The sequence below is a fragment of the Uloborus diversus genome, chromosome 8 (genome assembly GCF_026930045.1).
Source record: "Uloborus diversus isolate 005 chromosome 8, Udiv.v.3.1, whole genome shotgun sequence".
In the NCBI taxonomy this organism is placed as follows: domain Eukaryota; kingdom Metazoa; phylum Arthropoda; class Arachnida; order Araneae; family Uloboridae; genus Uloborus; species Uloborus diversus.
The window spans coordinates 24018912-24041116 of record NC_072738.1 but is presented as its reverse complement, the minus strand read 5'-3'; the positions used below and the strand labels follow the sequence as shown (position 1 = coordinate 24041116).

General features: G+C 30.7%; 1 protein-coding gene across 1 annotated transcript in view; it reads left to right on the top strand.

Moving 5' to 3' along the window:
- The window catches only part of LOC129227972 (TP53-binding protein 1-like), a 55092-nt gene extending 33105 nt beyond the window's left edge, over positions 1-21987 (top strand). Inside the window, exons 14-23 of the mRNA XM_054862596.1 lie at positions 82-157; positions 1398-1601; positions 2720-2817; positions 8808-9090; positions 11509-11603; positions 13261-13349; positions 13430-13555; positions 14046-14119; positions 16988-17133; positions 21806-21987. Of these exons, the coding sequence (XP_054718571.1) occupies positions 82-157; positions 1398-1601; positions 2720-2817; positions 8808-9090; positions 11509-11603; positions 13261-13349; positions 13430-13555; positions 14046-14119; positions 16988-17133; positions 21806-21987 (1373 nt within the window). The remainder of the gene's footprint in view (positions 1-81; positions 158-1397; positions 1602-2719; positions 2818-8807; positions 9091-11508; positions 11604-13260; positions 13350-13429; positions 13556-14045; positions 14120-16987; positions 17134-21805) is intronic.
- Positions 21988-22205: the final 218 nt, after the last annotated feature.

Genomic DNA, 22205 nt, shown 5'->3' with positions numbered 1-22205 from the left:
TTATGCTGGACAGATTTTTGTCTGACTGTAATATGCTGACTATAAAGCTTTATGTTAATTAATTTGCCTATCCCACTTCAGGTGTTCGAGTCATGGCTCGCTGGAAAGATGGTTATTATTATCCTGGAACTGTACAAAGTCAGGAGTTAGAAGGCAGGTATGAAAAATATACTGATTATCATTATTGTTACTGCTCATGTGTCTGATTTCACATTTTAACTAATGTCTATGTTTTTTTTTGTAAGCTTTTTTCTTTTGGTATATATAATCATCTGAAATGCTAAAAATAGCATTTTAAGAAATTTTACTGCTTTGAGAATTTTTCCTGAATTTTTAGAATGACATGTGTAATGACATTATTTGTTTTGATTCTTTCCATTCATTTTGTTTTCTTCCATTAATCAAGTAATAGATAACAGGTAAATAACAAAAATTTCTGAACACTTAAAACTTTTAGTAGGCTATTAATTTACTCTTTTAAATTTCATAACAGCTTTCTTGGTTTCTTTTAAAATAAGGGATGGTTCGAACAGTCCTCGACAGCTTTTAAAAATTCATTAAAAAGCAACAAACTGTCGTATAAATATGCATTTTGCACCATAATATTTCCCAGGCTCAAGAATTTTTTATGACATAGTGAGAAGGAAAAAAATAAATAATTTGCATTGGCTGTATTGTCACATTAAAAATTTATTTCTCTTACTGTGGCGATACATCCCTCAATGTAAATTACTATTAATTACACTGCAATTCTTTTTCTTTTTTCCTTTTATTTATTTATTTATTTTTACAATGTCATAAAACAGTCTTGAACCTGTGAAGTATTCTGGCACAAATCCTGCCTTCATATGACAATTTGTTGCTTTCTATAAATTTTTAAAATGTGTCGAGGACTTTTTATATGCCCTGTTTTTTTTTTTTTTTTTTTCTATTCTTTTGCTTCTGGATTAAAAATGGACTTATTAAACTCGTAAAATGTTTTGAACTGTTTGTATAAATATTGCGAAGGATTTTAAAATCTCTTAATGGTTACAGAATATGTACATCATAGTCTGTAACAACAAACTGACATCCTTGAAGACTAATAAATATGCTCTTCCACCTATAAACCCGATATTTGCCTTTCCAACTCATGAAGTAGTCAAACAGTATATGAAGAAAAAAACGTTACAAGGATTTAATGCTATGAAAATTGTGTTACAGTAAGCCAAAATATTATTCCTGCAGCATTTAGTGACAAAATGAAAATAGATGACTTTATACACTTTCAGAATGGAATGGTGTCATAGTGATTTTTTTTTAATGCTAAGTCATGAAATTTGGTAATGAAACAAAGCTTATAAATGGAGGGTTTGTATAATACTTGTTTCTGGATAGTTAATGTTAATATTTTGTAGATGGGTTGTTATGTTTGATGATGGAGACACACGGACAATTGCCCAAGAAAATTTGATGAAACTTGCTATGCTTCAAATCGGCACAAGTGTTCTTGTCCAGTCTTCTTCTGATCAGTTCTATGATCCAGGTATAGTGTGTGGCCACTTTAGGGAAGGAAATAAAGTCGGATATGAAGTAGAACTTGACAGTGGAGTAACAAGAAGGTACATATTAAAAAAATATTATTATTCATTTTTTGCCATATCAATTTTGCAAACGATAAAAAAAAGGGGGGGGGGGTGTCATGGCGCAGACTGCACTGTTAATCTTTTTAAGGGGGTTTTGAGGGTTTTCTCTTTTTTTTGAGGGGGGGGGGGGAGGCTTACTCTAGATTTTGTGGTAGTTAGGCAGGGCCCTTGCTGTTGGGGAAAGGGGATGGGCACCCATGGTAGACGAGATTGCTTATTAAATTTTATGCACTTTTTAAATATCAGGCACTTTAAATATTTTATGCAAAATTTCTAAAATTATAATCTGTTCATATCTAATAATTTTAAGTTAATAGTAGTCATTTTCAGCTATTTTGTTCCACTGAGAAAGTTATTTATTTAATTTTTAGCAAGTAAAAATATCAAGAAACGTTTTTTGTTAAATGTATGTTAAACATTTTTAGAATTAAGTATCTTTTTGGGAAATTGTTTGCATTCTCCTCTTAATACATTATCCCCCTCATCAGTGGCGCAGCAAGGGGGGGGCGGGGAAACACCCCCCAGAGCCATTGATTTTAACATAAATGTAAATTCTAATACAGTAGTTTATGCCTATAAAAAAGGTGTTTTGATCAAAAACAAAAACAAAAACCCTTTAAAAGGTAGTTTTGATTAAAAAATCCTCTTCAGAAGATATTTTTGATCAAAAACTCCCCTGCAGAAGATATTTTGGATCAACCCCCCCCCCCCCAAAAAAAAGGCACTTGTGCCCCTCAGTAATAAATCAGTCACCATGTTGTCTAAATATGTGTCTTTATTGGTTAATATTTAAAAGATTTTGCCAATTGAAATCCTGTTGAGAAATAATTGTTACATATGGTATAAGGGTTGTTCAAATGAAAAAGTACCAAATGATAGTGTGGGTCTAAATGAAGACTTTATTCGAAGTATGCACCATACGCCTGAACACTACGATCCCACTGATTAATTGACCAAAGGATTTCTTATTCCCACAAGTTCTGGATCCGTGATGAGACTCAGTCTTTTGTTTGGTATCTTTTCATTTGAACAGCCCTAGTAAAATTCTTATTCTTTTCGTCAGTTGCATTTTATTAATTTCATTTGTGATTTAGATATCCAAGATCATGTGTCATACTAACTACAGACCAAGCAAAATTAATTACAAGTAGTCGACCTCCTACCACACCTGCAACAGTGACTATTAATCTAGGTAAAATAGTCTTTTTGTTTCAATGTATTTTGGTTTTATTCATTACTATGAATTTTATATTTGTTTGTGAGTCTCCCTTTTGTCTTTGAATGAAAAGTAAACAACTAATAAGAATTTTTTTTTAAGTAGTGCGTAAAAAAATAAAGCTGGGAGTCTTCCCTCCACTTAAAAATATGAATTTTAGCCCTTGCAAAAAATGATTGTGTCTGATAATTTCTTCAAAAAATGTGTTTCAGATCACAATAGAATATTGTATAAGCCCAATTTAAGATACAGAGATAATACAGCAAGAAGTATGTCCTAATGAGAGAGACAAAATACAATGTCAGTTAGCTAATGTAATGATAAGGAATACTAAGGTTTTTAGTAAAAGATTCTCATTATGATGACAATTCTGAAACATGTTCAACATAACAGCTTTCATATTTTCTATGCATACAGTTTGAGTGTTTGAGTTTTTTTTTTTTTTTTTTTTAACGAAACTGCAACCTGGAACAAGTTTGAATAATGTGAAGAAAATTTTGTTTTCATGATAAGATAGGCACTGATTTATGGCAGTGATTAACTACAGGTAAAAAGTTCTAAAAAAATGGGAACACAGATTTATTTCACTTGAACCAGTGTTGGGTTTTGAATTGTCCAAAACTGGTTTAGGACAGGACAGGTGGTTTTTACCTTTCAAAACTGTCTAAAAGTATCTGAAAATGTCTTAAACTGTCCAAAAGTATGCTAACGCTAAAGGAGTGTAATCTAATCAATTCATATTTACTGCAATTTTCATAATGCAGAAATATAAATATAATTAAGTTTTAACTAATCAGTATTTGATTATATTTTTCTTCGAAATGTTCATTCAAAAAATATTTTACTTAAAAAAATTGCCAATAACTCTATTACATAAAAACTTCCTCATGTAACAATTCATAGATTTATGAAAGGAAATTCGCAACACAACCAAGATAACTAATTTCAGTTCCATTCATAACTCAAAGGAATGTTGTTAAATGTGCAATGTTTAGGGGCCGCAAAAAAAAAAAAAAAAAAAAAAAAAACTAATTTTTAAATGGTTTTTTGCATCTAAGTTTTACATGATGTTTTAACAAAAATTCTTTTTTGAATCATAGATTAAAGAACGATAAACTGATGATTAAATGTATGTACTTGACAGGGTTGAAAAAAAAATCATGATTTTTTTAAAATAAAAAAATCAGATTTATTTGATTTTTTTTTTCTATTATATTTACATATTTTTTGGAAAATGCGTGGTACAGTTTGTTATAACAAATAAGCTTTAATGTGTGGAATATTCTACTCAAATAGATAGAATCTACCCAAAATATTCTATTTAAATATTTATTTCTATATTTTAACCTAAAGGCATTCTATTTATTATTATTATTATTATTTTGTTATTGGATAATTCAAACTAAATAAAAGGAAGTTTTAAAGAACAAATTAAATATTTAATGTAAACTTTTTATTTAAGGAAAAAAATCACAGTTCATACAACATTTTTTAAGAAAATGAATTCTGAGAATTTAAATAAAAACTTTAGTTTGATGCTTTGTTCACTCTTAAATTGTTATGAACGTTAGAGAATGATCGAAACCAAAGATTCCTTGAAAACTCTTTCTATTCCATCAGACGAAGCTGTAGCTGTTTTTATTTGGTGTATAAATTAGGGATGCACCGGATAGTGATTTTGCCGGATATCGGATATCTGATGCCCCCTTACCTGCCGGATTCGGATATCCGGCATTTCGATTGCATTGCATGTTTGCATATTTTTCTACAACGCCATTTCAAAACAATAAATCAAACTTGTTCCACATATCATTTCTTTAAAAACATGCTAAGTACATTCAAATGTACTTTTTTTAGAGCCTTTATATTTTAATTTAGGAATTGTGCTATATATAAAATGAAACATTAAAATATTGTTTTATTTTGACAGATTTTTTCGAAAGAGACAAACTTTTGGCAAAAATTAATTCTGTATGTAATGTACACATGGTTTAAACTTTTAATTATTCATAGTTGAAATCTTAAAGGTCGTATAATGAGTCGTATTTGTTATTAGATTTGTATGACGTGTAGAAATTTTTTTTAACTTTTTCATAAAGTAATACATTTTCTTGTTTCCAATTTAGAAATAACAAAAAATAAAACTTTGTTTTTAAATCATTTTTATTACAGATAATACACGTTTGAAATTTTTCTAACATACAAGTTAAAAAAGAAAATTTTTAAAACAAGGCCAGTTTGACTCAAAAAATAAATAAACTTAAATAATCAACTTAAAAATTTTTTTTAATTCCAGAAATAAAGGTATATTTTCTCTAAAGATGCAAATTAGCATCTTAAATACAGGGGTGCCCCCCCCAAGAGCAAGGCCCCCCCTAAAAACCATAAATACCCCCCCCCCAAATAGAAAGCCCCGCGCAAAAAAGAGAAAATACCCCTACCCCCCCCCCCCCAGGTGGGCAACCCAGTTAACAAATTAATAAACTTATGCTAAAATAATCAACTGAAAATTTTACTTTAATTCCAGAAAACAAAGATTCAATCTCTTAAAAGATGCAAATTAACATCTTAAATACAGTATTAAGAGTCGTTCTCAACGCGTTCACTTTTCAAAAACAAATTAATAAACGTATGCTTAAATAATCAACTTAAAATTTCCCTTTAATTCCAGAAAATAACGATTCGCATTATTAAAAAATGCAAATTAATATCTTAAATATATTATTAAAAGTCGTTCTCAACATGTTAACAATTTTTTTTAAACATAAATAAAATTATACTTAAATAATCAACTGAAAATTTCACTTTAATTTCAGAAAATAAAAATTCACATTCATAAATGATGCAAATTAACATTTTAAACAAACTATTAAGAGTCGTGTTAAACACGTTCACGCAATTAAAAAATTAGAAAGAAGAAAATGAAGCAATAACTTATAGCTGTTATTTCTCACTGCTATATTCACAGTCTATTTTAAATGCTAAATATCAGTTGAAAGTCTTAGTTAAAATAATTATTCTGGGAAAAGCAATTATTACTTTATTCAACATTCTAAAATTTCCAATGGACTCAAGTTAAGATCGGCGTTGAATATGACAGTTAGAATTATGCTTCATTTCATGCAATATACACTTAAGAATCTTTATTTATCAATGCAGGGGAATATTTTAGATTTTTCATTACAAACAGAAGTTTTTCTGCATTATTCGGTTGATAGTCGGATGCCGATCTGCCACCCTCCCTTCTCCTTCCTCTAAAATGTGTCATGCTTCAATAAAGTGAATTGTACATTTGTTCTGAGATTTTTATTTTTATGTGGATGGTTTTTTTTCCAGGTAGATTTTAACTCATTTTTACGGAAGTGGAATAATTTAAAAAAGGAGAGAAAACTTTTACGGATAACTAAAAATAGAAAAAATACAAACGCAACACAAAATTTTGGATATAAATGAATGTAATGAAAGGATTTTAGCATGTGTAGAAATATACAAGCAAATATAAGTTCGAAAATAGTTCGTTTGTACAACTGCGCGTGCTGGGTGCAAGCATCGATTACGTCATTGGTCACTACATATTGGTTTCTTGATGGTTCTTCATCCTTTTAGTATCACTGAAAATGGAAGTTTCCACACCGTACTACTCTAAACATTGCTTTGTTTCAGTGCAACTATTCCGCATTTTTCATTAGTTTCTTTCATTCTTCGTTTTAATGTTCATGAGATATAATGGCACCAAAGCGTGCATTATTAAATTATTAATGCACTGTAACTATATTATTGTTTTATTTACATGTCTCTCTCCCATTGACCATTAATTTTGTACATCGTAACAGAGTTTTATGTTGAATAATACAGCTTTTTTTATGCAAGAAACGGTAATATATAGTTAAGAAATGGTTCAAAATAGTGTGAGAGGTGTTTACAAATTCCTAAAAATTTTTAGTGTGTTTCTAAAAATCCGAATTCATACATTTTTCTACTACGCTAAATTTCAACTTACGCAAGAGGAGTAGTAGAATGCATTCCTCCCGCAAGTCGGAACTTGACTGTATTTTAATTTTTAACACGGCCGCTCCTCGAACTTCAAGCACTTTGATATGAACCATTTCAAGGTCGACTTTTCACTTCAGCGTGATAAAGCAGAGAGAGTGAGAGAGGGAGGGAGAAATTATTGGCAACATACCGTCAGCAGATTCGCGAAGGAGAGGGGGGGGGACGATGCGGGGGAATGCCAGAAGCTAGGTTTGAAGAGGAATGGTCGTTTTTGAAGCAGCAATTAAAAGAGAAAGCATCATCGAAAAGTTTATGAAACTGTGAAAGCTTTAACTGAAATTTTTGCAAAAGTAAATTCAAAATTAAACCCTCATTTCGTACCGGATAACCCCACATCAACCCTGGATATCTCTCACATTTTTACCGGATAACTGCTCGGATATCCTGCAAAAAACTGTCGGATATCCGGATCCAAAGTGGCTTGCCGGATCGGATACCTCATAGTTCCGGATAGTTAAAAAATCAGCCGGATACCGGATAGTTACAGGATATCTATTGCATCCCTAGTATAAATTGGATTTCTGGTTCTGTAATGCTCTCTCTACTTCCCATTGCATAAAATGAACCCCACCAGTCATAATCGGTCATTGTAACTGATCATATTTTTTATCAATCAATGCTGACTTTAGAAATGGGCCACTTCTTGTTTGCTACAATGCTGACAAGGCTTGGACCTATTTCTTTAATAAATTCCAAACCTTGATTATTCTCATCCACACTAATTGAAATTTCATTTTGATCAAAGACAGAGAGACTTAATTATTAACGCCTGCACATTGCTGGTATATGTTGCTTGTTTGTAGCTTTCGTATTTGATTCTTATCCAACACTTTTTTAATTTTTAAAAATTAAGTCCAAACTAAAAAATTACTTAAATCAATGATTTTTTCAAAAAATCAACTGATTTAAATCAATGATTTTTTTTTAAATCAATTGATTTAAATCATGCCAACGCTGTGCACTTATATTGTAAAATTTGTGCAATATCTTTTTTGTAATTCATACTATTAATACAATACATTCTGTAACTACAATGAACAAAAACTGTAGTAGCTTCAAAATTTATAGAAACAAATCATTGCCATTTTCCTATAGTAGTTAGGTGGTAATTTAGTTTTAGGTCATGGAATGGTACCATAGTCAAGAGAAGAAAATCTTCACAAAGCTGTATAAGACTCTTAAAAATATAGATTCCCCCCCCCCCTCAGTTTGAAATTTGCCATTTATTGCATTTAAGATAATTATTGCACTATATTTTGAACACTTTCATTTGCACACATGCATAAATGTCAAAACATTTGTTTACTACTAATTATGCAAAAAAAAAAAAAAAAAAAAAAAAAAAAAAAAATTCAAACTTTTAATGAAGAATTCAAGTTCTATGTAACTAGATTAGAATCAGCTGTATAAATAAGGTACACATATATTTTTACTCAAATGTTGACATTGAATATGTATTCAATGTAAAACATAACTTTGACACATTTTTTTCTGTTTTTGATATTTTCTCACAAAATACAGTTTCTCCAAAAATGTAGTTTTGGACACTAGAGTTTTGGACCAAACCATAAAAACCACGGTATTTACCATGGTTTTTACCATAATGTCCAGAAACCTTGCTAACCATGACTTGAACCAGTCCTTGAAGTATGATGAAATATTAGTTAAGTCAGAAATGTGTTAGTGACTGCTCTTGTAAAATTTAGTTCTTACTGAGGCTTAATTTCTATCAAAAGAAGGGTGGGAGTCCTTTAAAATTAATTTTGATGCATAATTAGTCTGAATTCCTTCCAATTTCTGGAAAATTATATAAAAGTGTAATATATATAAATTTAAAATACTGCAAATGCTTTTAGCAGTATTGTATTTTTTTTACACTTTTGTATTCAAATTATTTTTTCTTCTTCGGGCAGATAACATCATAGATGGCAAACGTAAAAGGAAATCAGTCCAATCACCCGTATCAACTCCTGTTTTGAAAAAGTCTCCCAGAATCTCCCAAAGGACTTCAAAACTTGATTCGAATTTGGATAGCACAGCTAGGTCGACAGGTAGTTCTGCGGGTGAAGCTGCTCTGCCTAAGTCAAGGGAACCTGAAAGTACAGAAACTGAAGAGGATGTGAAACCAAGGAAAAGGGTCAGAAAAGCTGCAGCACGCGCCACTTCTGAAGTAGCAAAAGTTCTACCAAAAAGTAAGCAAAGCTTTTGATCTACTCTTTCATAACTTGGAATGAGTTGAGGTATTGAATATAGTCGGTACATTACAAATTACCTTGCTTTTGGGTAATTATTTTTTTGAAACATATTTAATGTCACTTGTACCCATTTGCTATAGTTAAAAGCTTGTAACATGAGGCAGTGAGAAGCAAAGGGATGTGAGTGGACATTTTCAACTTTTTAGGGAAACACTTTTAAAGTTCTGGTCCTGGGTATTCTTTCAGTGAAAAGTTTTTCTGAATCATGCTGTAGAGTATGGCTGGGTGATGTAGAAATTTCTACACTGCGATAAATCGCCAAGCTTACATCAAGATGTTGCGATGCATGGTACATGGTGGTGTAATTCAAGTTTTTTTTTAAAGCTTTACTAAAATTTGCTTGTTTAAATTTTGCAAAATACATGCAAGATTTTAAAATGTATATATTATGTGAGATGCTTACTGATAGGTTCTAGCACCAGCAAGAAATTATCAAAAGAAGAAATACAGCGTTAAAAGTGTAGCTTGGCAATAAACATTTCAGACACGTGTTTTGGGATTAAAATGGGTCTATATTTTCAATTTAAAAAGATGTGAGCTTATGTAAGCCAAGTCATGTATTTCATTCACAAGCCCCCTTTTTCATGCAATTATCACTAAAATATGTATTTGCAATTGTTGTTGCTACTTACCTTCTTTTTTTTCCGGGTGCGTGATTGTATGCTGAACTTTGTTTATCAATATATTTTCCGTCTAGAGCTAAACAAAGTCGTCTTTCCTGCATGTTTGGGGAAATGAAGGTCTTCCTTCGCTTATGGTACTTCCATCAGCACTTGTTTGAAAAGTTTCCTTTTACTAATTCTTCTCACCATCGTTGTTAGGCTTAAACGGTTTAACACACTGCTAAATTCAACATTGGTGTGAAAAAATTAGAGATTAAAACAGCAATGATTGTGGATTGGTGTCTGCACATCAGTGCTTGAATTTGTAGTTGGTGTGATGTTGATACATCGGTTTAGAAAGAAATTCTAAACCGATTTAATTATGTGGAATGTACACCTGTTTTTTGAAATGCACTGATGCATCGCCAAGCTCTACTGTATAGCAGCACCTACCAGGGCTACTAGTACTATATCTGGCACCAAAGTTGAGGAGAGCTTCACCTACCATTTGTACTGGTTATCTTTAAATTTTGGCACTTACATCCCTTTGCTTCTCACTGCTTCATATGTCATACATACAGTTCAATGTCGGTGTTGCAGTGCTAGCATGTGGGACTAACAACTACAAGAGATAAAGTTTAGTATTATAGCATATTTGCTGACATATGGCCCTATGAAATGCAACTTAGCATTTATGTAAGCACTGCAATACCCCATAAAGTCAGAAATTAATATTTTTACTTGTGACAATATTAAACTGGATGTGGCGATATTTAGACTAAAACATGAGATAAAAGTTTAAAGTATTCTTCTCAGGGAGTACTTTTTCTGCAGTAATGCTATTGATTATATGTTTTCTCTGAGCAAAAATAGCTATGAATGTTTGGATTTTAAAGTTAATTTAAAATGTCTAAAAAAATCGATTAATGCCGTATGTTGTACCCCTGTATTAAAACTATTAAAATGATTAAATAAACCAAGTTATTTAATTGCAAGGCATGTTTAATTCCATTTTATTATTATTGTTTTTTTTATGTATTTATATTTTGGGGTTTCTAATGTCATATTTTAGGATAAATGCAACATAAATTGTAAAAATATTCAGTACCATCATGCATGTAATTCAGCTCCTGTATTCTGCCTTAATTTAAGATTAAAAACTCATTATTAATTTTTAAGTTATTTTGATTATTTAATGATGTTGAAACCCAAGTGATAAATAAAGGTTAGTTCTAATGCTAAAGGAGGAAATTGTTTTACCATCCATGTTGAAAGTGAACATGCTTTAAATTCTATGAATGTGTTAACAACTCTTAATTCAAAATATATATATTGCAAGTTTCAATTAGTTTTACAAATATTTGCAGTTCTGAACTGGGTTTTCTATAATGATCTCTCTTTTTTTGGGTGTTTGACCTTCAAATCTTGAGAAAATTTCAAAACTGGCCCTTTGACCGAAAAGTTTTGAGACTTAATGTTGCTTAAATGAACAGAAATTAAAGGTTAATGTTATGATTGATTATTTCTAGCTGAATTATTCTCCATGGTCGATGGTCCAACCAGAATATTTCTAGCTAGCATTTCACTTGGCACGTTTTATCAGAGCACAAATTATATAAAAAGATAAGTCACAGTCTTAAAATTTTTTGTGAGTCTTGATCTAAAGATTAACTACAGAAAGTAACTTTGCTATAACCATTGGTTATAAAAACTTTAATTTTAGCATTGATATACTTCTTTTCAGGAGGCGCCAGGAGTGTAAAACTGTTTAAGGATCATGCTTTTCTTTTGACGAATGCAGATAGAAAAGTTATTCCTAGAAATGACGATTCGGATAATAACTTAACAGAAGGTAATCTGATACGATTTATTAAATTCATGATTTTTCTGTGAGCTATGCTCTGTAATGGTTAATTTGTTTTTTAAAATATTGATACAGTAGAAGACCGTTATAACGCTGACCTATATAACACAATTCTCTATAAACCGCACTACTTTTCAGAAGTAAACAATAAAGTTCGAAGTTTAAAAAATCCCTCTGTTTTGCTTTGCTAACATAAAAATTATTAGGCAAATTAAATTTTGAAAGTTTTTCATCTTTTCATCTTATTTCAAAGCTTTTAAATTGAAAATTAATACTCATAGTAAACAGAAAATACCAGCTGTCTTTTTAAAATGCAGCTGTTATGCAAACCATGAAGCTAGCAGAAGTGCAGGATTTTGATTGTAAAACATATTTATTTGTGAATAACTAATTGTAATATTGGTGCTTTAATACTCATTGCAGATAAAACTCATTCTGAAGTGCTAATATATAGATATATTCTGAATATTAGTTTCAAAATTTGTGAAATGATCTATATAACGCAAAAACCTGTATAACGCAAAAGCTCTGGTCCCAAGGTGTGTGTTATAACGGTCTTCTACTGTAGTTCTTTTGTGTATTAAAGTGTTTTATAATTACCAGTATTAATCATTTTCAATTCAGTTATTTTGTAAATTTATAAGGCCAATTCAAAAGTCCAGGGGTCAGCCACCTGCACTGAGTAGCAGCAAATTGAATGATCTGCACCAAGCTACTACAAAACATATTTTGACTTTTTCTGTGCCAAAAAGCTTTACATACTTTCATTTTGTTATTGTAATTTTTGAAAACAATTAGTTTCACAATCACATTTTAATTGTTGCTTTAATCCTACTTGCTTTCATTAAAATCAATTTCTTATAGTCCTATTGCATGCTTCTTTTTTTTTTTTTTTTGCAAATGAACAAATTTCTATGGAATTCATTGGAATTCAAAATTTTCTGTTATTTTTAGAGTCATGCTTTTATTGTATCTAATTCAATCATTTAATTAATAATCATACATTGTAAAATTATATTCGATTTGTCAGCATTTATTTCTTTAGTGTTTAGTTACACAGGCTCAACTTAAATTGAAAGTATGTGCATGTGCAGCTTTTTAAACGTTGTTCGGAAATTTTTTTGGAAGTGTTGCCCCACATATATATTGGCATTCTGACTTTGAACTTGTTTTTTTTACACTAAATTGCATAAATTTTGAGTGAGTTTATAAAGTATCAATGAAAGTTAATAAACTGTCTGATATGTCTGTTAAGGCAATCATCTGATTTTTTAGATCTGCCATGTTAAAAGTATCAGTAATAATTCAAGATTTGACTTTTACATTATTTGCTGTCTGAAAAGCATACAATAATTTAAATGTAGTAATACAAGGGTTTCAAAAATTTTAAAACAGTGAAGCACACATATTTAAAGTTTAAGCATACATAAAAGATTAAGTTTTTATGATTTTATTTGCTTACTTTTTATTCATTTTAACATCACATCTAACACCATTTCAAAAAACAAAGTATTCTTGCTGAAGGATTTTTTTTAAAACATTTAGAAAGGAAACTTTTTAGTTTTTACAATCAAGGATGTTTACAATCAAATATTTATAATTGATTAATGCTTGATATCTCTTTATATCTACTTATTTTGTTTAGTTGAAGAAAAGTTGTTTGATAAAGATCAACTTTGTTCGGATATAATCTCACAAGGTGGTTTGGTTCTTGACAAGTTTGAAGACATACAAGTATTTAATTTTTCTTTATCTCAACAATTTTTAGTTTGGCATATAACCAAAATGTTTAATTAATTCTGTTTTACTTATAGAAATGTTCAAGAAAAAACATATTCTTGCTAGCAAATTCCTATCTTCGGACTATAAAGTACATACAATGTTTAGCTGCTGGAATCCTGTGCATCAGACATAATTTTGTGGAAGATTGCTGTTTAATGGTATGTCTTATGAATAACAGTAGCGTATTTTTGCACATAATATTTTGGAAGACCTGTATCACCTGATTTTAAATTAATATAATTCTTCTAGAATCATGTTTAAGTGTTCTGTAATATTAATCTCACCAATAAAAATGATTGATGGGAATATATGTCTGGATCTTTTCTGCATAAAAATTTTAATATATTTTATTTCTATTATTTTTACCAAAGTAAAATATATTTATTTCTAGAACTCTTATGATAAAGATATGCATCTGAGTTTAGTGCTAAGAATGTTTTTATGTTAGAAATGAAATTAATACTTGTCCTGATTCTGTCCCGAAAATTCAATGTTTCTGACTGTCTGCACAGAATTTAAAAAAAAAAAAAAAATGGTCATAAATTCGAAAAAATTGAAAAATTTCATTTGTCTATGCAGTGACATTTTATCGCTTCTGTTATTGGATTATAGTATTAAAAAGAACTTCAAATCCTTTTTCTTTCTTAGGATGAGCTTCGTTGTCACACAGATTACCTACTACCTGCTGGGTACTCCATTGTTTCAGATGAAATTATTGATTGGTAAGTGTTATTTTTTTTCTTTAAATTAGATTTTTCCCTCCCCTCATTTGATGTTCTTATGTGTAATAAAAATTACTTTTCAGTTAATTGCTTTTCCAGAAAGCACTTATTTTTGCAAAAATGATATCGGTGATTTTGATTAATATAGTAAATGAAAAATTTGGTTTATATTTATCTGCAGCTTCTGCATAAATGAATAATTACTCTTAACTTCTTTCCTGATATACGATTGATAACTGATAATCATGGTAACATGTTATGTTTTAGATTAAGAATCTAGCATTTACCTTACAAACCAATACAAACCCAAGTTGCTTAAAGAACCATTACAATTTTATTCAAAGTTACTAGCTGCGTGCCCGGCGTTGCACGGGCTACTTAAAAACTGAAAGAGATGTCCAATTGATGTTTTTGTATTACTCTGACATCAGTTTCTAAAGCGCTAAGGAGTAAATAAATACGCGTAATGCAAGGCTTGCAAAACACCAGTAGAGCATATTTTTGGCAAAAATCTCTTTAAAGTTAATCATAGTTATCAATAATGCAAGTTATGAGTATTTTCAGTTAGCACAAAAGATAAAAATACATGCATTATCAATTATAATTTGTGCTCACTTTAAACTGAATGAAATCTGATAGACTATACCTGAAACATTTGTATGTACAATTAAGATCAGCTTTTTACATAAAATGACACATACTTTTTGGTTGCTTACTTGAAACTAAAGCACCAAGACTTAATAAATACCAATCAGCATTAATATAATACCAAGTCATCAGATTCGAATTAAGCTTTAGTTAAAATCCTTAAAAACAATATTTTTGTTCAACTCTGTTTCACTTAAAGAAATCCAAACAATCTTAATTTAACATGTTCTTTTAACGATACAAACTGTATTTCAAAAATAGAAACAGGAAGGAAAAAGAGAGTTATTACAATTCGAAAACTCACCCATGTGACGGGAAAAGGTCCAACAAAATAAACATAATTAGTCACATCTCCTAAATGTACCAAAATATGAAGCCGGCGAATGATAAACTTACACTTCAATCAATAAAGATAGCTAAAGAAACAACTTTCCTATGCTGAAAAAAGTTAAGAACGTTGAATGTAAAAATTAAAAAAAAAGACAGACGATAAAATAAAGGCTATGTCCGAATAATGCAACCAATTTTAAACTAATTTAAAATAAAAATTCTAGATGGAAATGTTGTTTTAAGATTTGGACAGCAGCCAAAAAATCTCTTTTAAAAGAATTATTAGAATTTTACTTGCTCACGCATATGCAAAGTGGCAACAGGAAAGAAATAAAAATTCCTGAATAACGTTATGTCAATTAACGTTTTAATTAATATCTCCGCTAATTAAAGTCGCACAATTACGAGATTGGTCCTATTGTTTTCTTTGGAATATTTCGAATTGATCGGTATCTCATTTGACTCTCGATTCGCAGCGGTTCTCGAGAAGATAGATCTTCAGACAGACAGACAGACAGACGCGAACAGATTTTAATATTATAGTGGATGGATTTTTGCTATCTTAGTCTAATCAGTAGTCGATTATTAATTTGTCATAACTAAAATTGAGGAATAAAAATCAAACTTTGCCAGATATTATTATTTTTAATCATTAAGTGCAAAGGATTATTAAACTTTGTTTTACACTGATCAATTTTAATGGTTGTTTTTAAACAATGTTTAATATTTCATAGGGTATAAAACTTAAGAAATTAAAATATTCCAAAATTTAATATCCAAGTTTTTTTCTTTTTTTAAACTGCATATTTTAATGAAAATTAGCAGTAAATTGACTTAATATGGTTTTTTTAAAAATTTAAATGGTTACAGTAGGGCCGTTTCCATGGACTCATTCGACCCCGGAAAAAACCTGCTTTTCACCGCATTCTGGTTATTTGCTGGGAAAATGTGGATTTTTTCTCCTCCCTCCCGCTAGCTTCTGGAGTGAAAGCGGTGTTTTTACCCAGAATGCATTACGTGAAACAAGTTCGTCTACTAGCCGCTAAGGATGCTGGGCAAAAACCGCTTTCTCTGGTACAATAGGAGAACCTCTTTTTGCATGGAAACGGGGAATTTTTCAATCTTTTTTTGCGGAACCAGAGCGGGGATTTACCGGGCCGAAAAGTGCGTTATGAACGCGACTAGTGTCATGTTTAAGTGAGTGTGTAATAGTGTAATGTGTCATAAGATTTAAGAAGAAGTAAAAAGCAACAATGTTTTAATTTATCTGAGAGTTTTCTTTTACATCATGATTTCTTTGAATATGATAAAACTAGTAAGTAGCAATTTCAAATTGATTTTCTGCAATGGTTTCATACTACAATACTTTCATTCACTGTGCCAAAAATATGTTTGTTTACCAATTATAAAACATTAAGTTTTTTCAACTATTTGGTTTATCTGCGGAATATGCAGTATACTGCTGTGCTAAGCACAAAAGTTGTTTCTGCATTTTTGATCAAAATTGAGTTACGGTCACCAGGTAGTTCTTTGTCACATATTTCATGTAATTACAATGTTTTATGGTCATTTTCAATGGAAAATATTTCTTTAAAAATTCTGAAAAAGTTGCTTTTGAATCATGTAGATGTAAAAGTTTAAATGGCAATTATTCATCTTGAACTTAGTTGCTGATACGACTTATTCGCTTAGCATGGCAGTATACCAAATACCAATCAACTATTCAGTGCCTCTCTAGTTAAAATGTTTTCGATGATATTTTTGCTCAAATTTTATTTAAAAAAATGTCTACACCAGTGTCTAAACAAGGAGCTTGAGCCTCCCTAATAGGCAGCTACATCTGATGCTGTTATTATATTTTTCTTCTAATATTAAAACATGTTTTACTAGGCATGGGAAAAGTGATGCTTTAAAAGGATTGAAAATAGCTCTGATATCATCTAATGAAAGTCACTTTGTTCATATATGGGCTCCAGTATTATTAGCAGCGAAAGCTGATTTTGTTCAAAAATGGACTCTCCCATCTTCCAAGTCAGGTAAATGTTTTGATTAGCCTCTGTTGTTTCATTCAAATATAGAATTATTGTATGTTTTAAATTATAGGTAATTCTCACAAATGGCAAATTCTTTTTTGAAAAAATATACTTACTCTTTATTATGAACTTATTAAGAAAAAAATAGAGGGAACTTACTTTAACTATACCACACCCCTCAAAAGAGGAGGTGACAAAATGAATTTCATCAGGTGTTATCAAAAATTTTACGAGCAATAAAAAACTAACTATAGCCTAATAATCAAAGTGTACATTTATTGCTTGGTAAGATAAAACCGGTAACATTGCTTAAAATGAAGTTTTCAAACTTTTCTGAAAGGCAAAACTTAGCAGCTCTGTATCTTCCATTAAATGTTTTTGTATGTGTATATTATTATTTTTTGACCAGCACCAAGATGTTCTGTAAGTGTACATTATTATTACTAATTGGTATGATTAATCAAATTACAGTAGAATCTCGAAAATCTGAGTCTCGAAAGTTTGAGGTTCAACCACCATTATTCCACCTGCTATTACATCGGTCTTCTGGCACATAAAATACTAATTTTTTTTGCACCAGGAATGTGATTTTCCTTACACAAGTTCCTTTACTTTTACTTCTAGTTACCTAGACCCAGCATTATATTTTATGTTAAGAATTTTATTGTTTTCTTTTATTCTAGCCTTTAATTTACTATTACACGTTACACATAAATTTAAAATGTAAAACAAAACTGTTGTCCTGGAGACTAACAGCAAAAACCTTACATACCTCAGTTTTGAACTTTAAAATTGTAATAAGAACAGCAGGCGAATTGGATCAACAAAATGGTAAGAATTAACAGTATTGCCTTATAGCAAATTCAAAATTTCCTTCTTTTTGCCTGTAATAATTGATCTTGCAGAGTCGTAAAAAGGAGCACATAGCATTCGTTTAACAAGAACCAATTTAATATCTTTAAAACACTAAACAAGTACAAGCATTGTAAAGAACTAAAAACAGGTAAAAGACATTCAAAGGTAAAGCTACAGCATGACAAGTCTAGAGAAAAGTGACTAGCTGCCGACTGCCGTGTGCAGGCTTTTTAAAACGTCAACACTGGCACTGGCGAGTCAAGTTGAGTTGTACTCTGCTGGCGCTGCAAACTAATTCCTAGGTCAGGAGAGATATGGAAACCTTGAAACAAACTCTTAACTGATGTACTTTGATTATTTAAACAATTTCATATTTTAAAGCAATATTGTTTTGCTTTTAAGTATGCATAATTTAGTACTACAAATAGAATTTGTAGAATGTTGATATAAAGTTTTAAGTAAATTAAGTGCATTTAACAAACAGATCCGACACCCCACTTTCTGGTTATTCAAAAGTTTTTGTAGGAAAAAATTAATAAGTTATTGTTTTAATATGAATGTTGTAGCACAGGAAATATTACAGTGCCCCTCGTTATATCATGCTTTGTTTTATCGCTGATTCAGATATATCGCTGTTTTCTTCTATCTCCCAAATTAAAGAAAAAAAAAAAAAACTTGCTTTAAGTTTGAAATCATTCATGAAAACATATGGTATTACTCAGAAAAGGTCTCTTTCTTTATTTTGTCAATGAACAAAACGAAGATGTTTCCATTCTTCTGAATTTGCTGGAAAAGCAGCAAGAATTCATATACATATGACATAGTTTGTAAACTACTTGACATTTTCTTTTGTATTGAAACAAAGGCTTTTACAATGAGTGAGAGTCTGCAGGCCCTAGTGGAAGGGAACCTATGCCCTTTTCTGACTGCCTTTTTGTACAGAAAAGTTTTGTGCTTGGTTGCACAAATCAGGATTTGCATCAAAGAAAGGAAGAATGACCTAGACGGAGGAAAGAGATTTTTGGAAACAATATGGTTACTTTTGCTTTTCAAATCCTTTCTACAGCAAATCGAAGGGATTAGAAAGTCTAATGGGAATAAGGGGGTATTGGAATGCTTATTCTTGTCTCGTAGCTAGGAAAGATCATCTTCATTCTCCATTTGATGCTTGTGCCTTTCTGACACTGAAAGTTTACTTAAATTTCATCTTGTATAAATTTTAATATGTGAGATAGTACATTTGTGAATTACATGAAACCTTTTGAAAATCATGTCAAAGAGAATGAATGCTATTTTACTTGTATGTTGAATGGTTGATGGATAACTATTTTTAATGACCTCTGTTATATTGCACTTTTTCTTTGTCCTCCGAAAAGCGCAATATAACAAGAGGTTACTGTGTTTCTAACAATTCACATATGAAATTTGTATACCATATTACAGGGCTCCCAAATGGTCCGCTTTTCCCGCCAAAGTCCGTTTTTAAGGTTAAAGTCTGCTTTCGACCGCTTTTTAACATTTTGGTCCGTTTAGTCTGCTTTCGACCGCTTTTTAACATTTTGGTCCGTTTAGTCCGCTTTTATATTGTTTTTACTTAAAAATCAGATTTTAAAAGTTTTCATTACGTTAAAAGATAGTGTATGCTGATGTTTCTTACGCCCAAACATGCAACCACTGCGCCTTGTCACCAACAAGGCACTGCAGCCTTGGATTCAATCTGACTTTCTCATATTATTTCGCTTCAGATTGACATCATTACTCCCCTTCAACAGCTGCAGCATGGAAATCTAGCAAATGGAGAAGTTTGGGGGAAGAGTTATGACGTCTTAATATGCCCTTGAAAAAAAAATTCATTTTCAAGTGCTTGAAAAAAATGTGAAAGTTTTTTTTAATGCTTTGATATGCAGATATGCAGCATCGCGAAAAATAGCTTCCTACGTTTGCGAGTTCTATCCTCTGCGTCTTGTTAATATTTTGATATTTTTGACAATCAGAAGTTATTTTAACATAAGTTTCCTTAGAGTAGCTTATTTCATGCTTAATTTCAATAGATAATAAAGTACTTTTTTTTCGGAACCATGGCAACATCAAACTTACTCGGACTTCACCGAAAATTGCTTGTGGAGAAATTTCGATCTCTTTGCATCTTGTAAATATTTTTCTATTGTCGGCAATCGAAAATTATTTTGACATACACCACTTTAGATTAGCTTATTTTATGTTTAATTTTAACAAATAATAAACTTTCTTATTGTTGAAGCCGTGGCAGCATAGCACTTACTTGGATTTTGTGGAAAATTACTTGTCGTGTTTGAGATTTCAATCTTTTTGCATCTTGTAAATATTTTAATATTTTGGGCAATCAAATGTTATTTTTACATATGCTATCTTAGACTAGCATATTTTATGTTTAATTTTAGTAAATAATAAATAAATTTATTTTTGGAAAACATGCTAGTACTTCGCGAAAATTTGAGTCTCGTGTTCGAGATTTCAATCCTTTTGCATCTTGGAATTATTTTAATATTTTTGGAAGCTGGAAGCTATTTTGACATGTGCTACCTCGGATTATATTATAATTTTTAAAAAACTAAATTACTTTTGTATTTCTTTGTATCCTTATTTGTTATTGAAAATACTCAAAATGACTATTTTCAATTTGAAAATATAGCTCTATGAATCTGAACTTTCACATTAATTGATTATATTAAGTTATTCAGTTAATCAGGCTCAAACTTACGTTCAGTGTATTTATCACTTAAACAGCATTTGCATGTTTTTAGATGTGGCGACTTCAATATAATATTTTCTTTCTTAGTAATTTTTATATATACTTGAAGACACAATACCTTGGTGGCAAAACAACTAATACATACATGTGAAGAAAGGATTTAGATACTTAGCATACTAATAAATGGTTTGGAAACCTCTAATATTTTTGAGCTTAGGCAGTAACATAGACAGATATTACCTCCTGAAATGGGTGTTTGGTCATAAACTCTCATATGTATATAAACTACCATATTAGAGTTGGAAATATGTGTTAAAAACAAGGGCTCCAGAGGGGGGGGGAGCCTTCATGGCCTCTAAATTAAATCTTCTTGTATTGTAGTAACTTAAATCAAAATGAATTCTGTTAAATGGTTACGTGAAAGTTTTGTAAATGACTATGTGCTACGATGTTCACTGTAAAAACTATCTAAAGAGTCTTAACTAGGTATACACTGATTATATACAATCAGCCAGTTTTCACCAGTTCATTAGTAGAAAATTTATTTTTCAGTTAAAATTAGTCTGTAATATCTTTAGTTAAATGCTGGCTTGTCAACCCCCTCCCCCATCCAAATGCTTGTAAATAATACAATTCATTGGATAAAAAGTTCAGCTGTACAGAACAGGATAAAGCATTGTCTAAATAAAAATCATTATTATGGTTAATTAATGAATTATTTTCAGGGATTCAGCCAGCAGGCAGCTAATTTTTCTTTTGGTGCTTCCCTGGGTTTAACTATGAATGGTCCTCCCAAGGTCCTCATTTTAATCCTAACTGGTCCTCTTTAGTCCCCTTTTTGATTGAAAGTGGTCTTCTTTTACCCTTTTCTATGGCTAAAATGTGTTGGGAGCCCTGTATTATTATCACTAAATTTTAGAAGTTAGGAGAATATTTTTGAATATTCTACTTCATGAGAATATTCTTGAGAATGTGCTCCAAATGATTATTATTTAGATTTGTACACCTTTAAATTGTTGCTTTAAATGCTTGAAGCTATACATTTTTCATTTGTTGGGCTTATTAAAAATTAATACAAATTGGTTTTAGGTTCATCTGCTTTTGTAGATGTTCTCATTACAAATCATCTTTGTCCCCAAGATGTACTGCAGTCAGCTAAAAGAAGAAAAATTCCCATTGTTTCCAGTGAGTGGATTATCCAGTCTTTAATTGCAGGCAAACGCTTGTCATATAATGCTCACCCAAAGTTCAAACATGACTTCACTGAATGAAACAAAACAGTTTTTAAAAAGAAAATTTGCATTTGTATCATAAAGCTTAAAGTAGTTTCAAAGTTGTAAAATGGTTATAAATATTATTTATAGTTGATAATTTTATTTTCACGTACTTAATGTGGATTAAACAGTGTTTGAAGTAACTGCTGGGTGACCAAAGATCAATGTAGGTGTGGGAAAGAATTCAGCTGTATAGTTTAATTAAATGGATTTCT